Source organism: Cottoperca gobio, chromosome 16 (genome assembly GCF_900634415.1).
Source record: "Cottoperca gobio chromosome 16, fCotGob3.1, whole genome shotgun sequence".
Lineage (NCBI taxonomy): Eukaryota > Metazoa > Chordata > Actinopteri > Perciformes > Bovichtidae > Cottoperca > Cottoperca gobio.
Genome location: NC_041370.1, coordinates 6,267,558 through 6,273,120, shown reverse-complemented (window position 1 = coordinate 6,273,120; position 5,563 = coordinate 6,267,558). Strand labels below are relative to the sequence as shown.

Here is a 5,563-nt window from a genome sequence, read left to right as displayed (position 1 = left end):
ATGTTTAATCCACAGATTTAACCACCTTTTAATGGTTTTTAACAAAAACTGGACTATACAACATGTTGTTGCTGTTTTATTAGACTGTATTAGATTTAGCTATGTGTACCTAATAAAGAGGTTTGGGTGAAGTGAGTGTATGTTGTTTCCCTTAAGTAAGTAAACATCCATTAGCAAGCCAATGCTAAAGCACCCTTTGAATTATAATCTTGCAGGAAGAGGTGACACTCCCTGGATAAATAATACATTTCATAACTTCAAAAGTAATAGTAAACTTTAAAGTGATGGCAAAATCAATGAAAAAATAATTAAAGATTACCAAAAATAAAGACCTTCACATTACAATGAGCTGGGATGGAGGAAAAAAACTGCATTTTGCAAGGACACCTCAAATCTCCATTCTCTGGGGATCAATGTGTTTATGTGACATAGGCTATAGACGTTTCATATAATGCTTGGTCAATTCTGGGACTAAGCCACCTTGTATCCTTTAAAAATACGCTCAGCAAACTAAATTATGATATATCTTTTTATTTTTTTTGTCTGTTCTTGTCTTTCCAACTTTATTCATCAGGTGACAAACAGCCATACGAGTTCGGCCGGTAATGTTTCAAAGTATTGTGATGAAAGTGGGTAGAAATCGTTGTTTTTGAACGTCTCCAGTGAACTGCAAATCCTCCAGCGCGACAGCTGATGAAGTGGAGTCAGCTCGGGTCACACAGCGGCAGCAGCGGCCTCCATTTTAACTCCGACACCGAGCCATACCTCACGTGTCCTGGGCTGTCTCTCTCTCACATGACCCGAGTGTTTGTTCCCGTGATCAGCACTTCCATCTCCGTCTGTGACACCGAATATCACTTTTTATTCTAACCCTGATGGATATGCTTGAACAGAGTCTGGACAGCACAAGGTAACCGAGAGTCGGACCAAAATGGCTAACTGGGACAAGCTAGCTACAACATGCTATTTCGGATAGCTAGTTTACGACGCTAAAGAAGGCCTGACCTAAAAATAAAACTGTTTTAAAAATGAATTTAATCTAAAGAGCGGTTAAATTAAAAAAGGGAAGTGGGAGACGTTGCAAGCTGGTTGTATAATAGATAACTAATGTCCAGTTATGAAAAACACGGTTAGCTAATAACACTACAATTGCATAGTTAGCTTAAGCTAGGTATTAAAACACAAACAACTGTGTTGTCAGTCACTGTAGGTAACCTGAGGACAGTAGCAATGTTGTGTTTTACATTGCGATTGTGCTGTTGGTTGACTGGCGTCTTGCACAAGTTTGCCATCAGCTAAGGCAAAGTCAGTAATTATATTTATTATTTTTACAGAATAATCACGGTTGCGTTAAAACTTAGATTTTTGTTTATGTGGTTTTGCAGCCAAGAAAAACAAGAAGAAGAAGTTGTCCAGACATCTGAAGGTAAGAATCTATTTACTAAGCTGTCATTGACAACATCTGGCACATGCACGGCAGTGATGTGTATAGTTTGTATATAACGGATGGTTTGTAGCACAAATATAATCTGCTTTATCTGATAAGAAATGGTGCCCAACCATGTAGCATGTGTGTAAACTGCAGTATGTAGTGGTACATATTGTGTTGTGCAGTTTAACTTGGTAGCTGTATTAGTTTTTTCCCATTCTCATAACTGGCTCTCCTCTTTCTCCCCTGAGACGGAACAGGAGACGAGCAGACAGCTGTTACAATAGCCAGTGTTCAGCAGGCTGCAGCATTTGGGGACCATAACATACAATATCAGTTCCGCACTGAGGGTGGTCAGGTAAGAACCTAATGGATGGACTTATAACACTATGTGTCATTGTTGTTTCTTATGTCAGAAAGACATTAAGTGGCCTAAATGGAGTAGTGGAATACAAGTAGTAATAATACTCTGTTGCAAGTAAAAGTCCAGCATGCACAATCTTACTCTAGTAAAGGTATAAAAGTATGAGCATCAAAATATAGTTAAAGTAGCAGTGTAGTAATATGTACACAATGAGATTTTTGCAATGTGGGTAATAACTAAGTGGGTAAAGGCAAATAATAGAATAGCTAAAGCCGTCTGGTAAATTCAGAAAATGACATGACTTAGCTGTAATGCATCCTTTAATAACAGGGAAAGACAACACTCATACCATATTACGATATCCATAATGTAAGACGATATTTAGTCTCATATCAAGAGATCCATATAATATTGACATATGGCCCAGCCCTATGTGTAAGCATCACTGTTATTGCAGCTGGTTAAGATAGAGGTAATGTAAACAACGTTATTAACGCTGCGTAGCTTAACCTATAATAACATAGATGAATGTATTTGTTGATTTTAATATTTTTTATTAGTAACCTAAATCTGCAAAGTAACTAAAGCTGTCAAATAAATGTATTGGAGTAAAAAAGTACAGTATTTGCCTCCAAAATGTAGTGGAGTAGAAGTAGCATCAAATGGAAATATTCAAGTAAGGCACAAGTTTCTCAAAATTGTAGCAAAGTACTCTTAGTTGTGATCCACCACTGCCCTAATGGCATATGGGTTTTAGAGTTGTAGGGTAAGACATCTGTTCAGCCCTCATTACAGAAAACACAACACTTCAGAATTACTTTCGATCTAAGGTTGAATAAACGTCTAACAGAGACAAAAATAGCAACTGACAGAGCTTCACATTACATATTGATGAATGGTTTGGTCGCATGCATAGACCAACATGACTGGTAGATAATATGATGGGCAGTAACAGCATTTCACCCCACATGCTGAGTTTTCTTATATAAGGGCTGTCACGTCACAGTGAGGAAAAACATAGTAAGGTTGCGTTTTCTTGTTATGTAATTGTGTTTTATTATTTTTTTTCTGGGTGCTTCCCTCCTTTTTTCCAAAGACAAGTCATGAGGATAGCAGGCTCTAAATTGCCTAAAGGTTTGAATGTGTGGTTTTCTTTTCCTAGTCCCATGATTGACTGGTGACCTTTTGTCAAGAGTGTCTCCTTGTCGTCCAGTAATGTGGTATACACACCAGGGGTGGTCAGTGATGGACAGTGGGACAATTATAGAGCAAATAAATACGTTGGGGGGGGGGGGGAAAAGTAATATGTGACATCCAATTTGGTTTATCCTTATTGGGGTGATTCACACGGGAGGGAATTAAGTCAGTGATCCATATGGCTCATTTTGGCGTTAACGAGGCTAGTGTGAGCGACCATGTGATTCCAGTCTGGCCTGGGATTGGCACGGGGCCGCTGTCACATGTCAGTCAGGAGGAGAGTCACATGACGGAAGGATTCAAATAAGAGTTCGTGGAACAAACAAGCTTATTTTCTTGACTTGTTGTTAAAATTGAAATCAGGCACATTCTGATGCGTAAGCAAATTGTGCGGGAAACTATATGCTTATGTTTCAGAATGTGCCTGATTGAGATCAATGCACCACTGCTATAAGGACTATAGTGCCGGAGACTAGGCTCGGCTGAACTCAAGCAATAGATATGTTAAACTAATCTGCTAGTCGGGTAAGGTTTTGATTTTGAGACGGTGCTCCTGTCTGGTTTCTCTGTATGTTTTCTCATTCTCTCTTTTCTCTTTAAACCTTGCAGGTTACATACCGTGTTGTTCAGGTGAGTGACCAGCACCTCGATGGAAGAGACGACGGGGGAGGAGCAGTGAGTGTCGTCTCCACAGCTGCCTTCGCCGGGGCTCCACAGGCTGTGGCTCAGGTACTAAAATCTTGTTTTATTGATCAAAAAGAACCCGCTGGTAATATGGACTGTTTTTCAAGATTAACTGCACACTTTGGTCTAAGTAATGCCACAGTCTTTAAGGATGAGGCAGGCAATATTTCAGCTGCAACAGTCTGCCTTAAGAAATTAAAACCCAACAATGAATTCGTCCTGCTAACAACAAAGTGTTGTCTCGGTAGACACATCCTCATGCCGTGAAACCTTTTTATTAAAAATGGATGAAAGAGACTTACCTTTTTACTGCTAACAAGATCACTGCTACTTCTTTTTCCTCCCTTAATCCCAGCTGTCAAACTGCACTGTATCTCGCTTAGGTGGTCTAGAGGGGACCCCCCAGTATTGAGTCTGACAGAGACTGAGGTGTGCTTTCACCTGCTGTGTCTGCTCCATTGCTACTTGTTCAAGCCTCTCCTCTGTGTCTCTCTTATCCGTCACAGGCTGTGATCCAAAACCCTTTCAGTAATGGAGGAAGCCCAGCAGGCGAGACCGTGGGAGGGGAGACACGCTTCGCTTACTTCCCCGCAACTGCGGTGAGCGACGGGACTGTGTCTGTACAGGCCGCCACGGACCCCACACTCACACAGGCGGGGGGTGAGTCAGTTCTCGCACTTAATTTGGGTTGGAGATTACCACAGCGTCACTGAAAATAATGGCTAGATTAGCCCTATAGCAAACAGGAGTGTATTGAGGACCGTAATGAGAGAACGACATGCCTTTTTTCAGGAGTTGTAAATGAAGTAAGATCCCCACAGCTTCGGCTGATGAGAAAAAAAACCAAATACGACCCTACAAAGTACTCCAGATTATACACTGTGCTGCCGTTTGTGCTGAATACTGTCATTGAAATATGATTTGTGACATTACCTCCAACAGTGACTCAGCATTTCTTTTTAAATGTGTATTGAGATTCTGCACACACAATGTTTTGCTCACTTTTGAACCATGGAAGATTTTCTGTCGTACACAACGTAGCCTGTTCGATATTTGATTCCTTGCTCAGTAATGTGTCAGAAACGTTGTTGCCATTGATAAAAGAAGCTTCCGCTAACATTTTGTAAATGACACAAGTCAAATATTATCAGAGGCCGAAATGAAGCTAGTGACGCTGATGATATTTACAGTGTGCTTCGTGTCACATGTCCACCCACTCCGCTGCTCTTCCTCTTTATTGCCATATGTCGGCGTCTGGTGTCTTTGCGTTTTCATGGTGGTGATCCAGACGAGGCTGGCGGACTGAGAAGGAGGGTGGTCAGGGCTCGGTCGACCTGGAGAGCAGGATGTAGCCCTCCGGCTCTGTTATACACAACCAGCATCTGCTTGTTCTGGCATACTGTTGCCTGGACAGTGTTTATGGGAGGACTTTGTAATTAATCACCCTGTGTTTCTGTTGGAGTCTGTGCTTTCTGCCGCACTGTTGGCCCAGACTAGTGCTCAGCTCAGGCATGACAACGGGACATAAGCTAGTTCTGTACCTGCATCTTGAGACCAACAGTCTAATCCAATCTCATCAGGTTATTTCTTTCTAAGAGAGAGACGTATGCATTGTGACCATAAAATACGCAGGTGAATCTAGGGCTGCAAATAACGATTATTTTCATTATCGATTAATCTGCGATTTATTTTCTTGATTTAATAATTTATTTTATTAAATGTTAATAATCTTGATTAATATGTTTGATTTGTCCCATCAACAGAAGCCATTTAAACTCAATATACTCAGAAAACATCCTCATTTGAGAAGATGAAACTAGACAATATTTGATATTTTTGCTTAAAAAACAAAAGAATTATCAAAACAGTTACTGATTAATTAGTGTGAC

At 40.6% G+C, this 5,563-nt stretch overlaps 1 protein-coding gene across 1 annotated transcript in view; it reads left to right on the top strand.

The window, feature by feature from the left end:
• The first annotated feature begins 570 nt into the window (after window positions 1–570).
• The window catches only part of usf2l (upstream transcription factor 2, c-fos interacting-like), a 15,208-nt gene continuing 10,215 nt past the window's right edge, over window positions 571–5,563 (top strand). Inside the window, exons 1-5 of the mRNA XM_029451011.1 lie at window positions 571–910; window positions 1,386–1,426; window positions 1,681–1,787; window positions 3,600–3,719; window positions 4,181–4,334. Of these exons, the coding sequence (XP_029306871.1) occupies window positions 876–910; window positions 1,386–1,426; window positions 1,681–1,787; window positions 3,600–3,719; window positions 4,181–4,334 (457 nt within the window). The 5' untranslated portion in view covers window positions 571–875. The remainder of the gene's footprint in view (window positions 911–1,385; window positions 1,427–1,680; window positions 1,788–3,599; window positions 3,720–4,180; window positions 4,335–5,563) is intronic.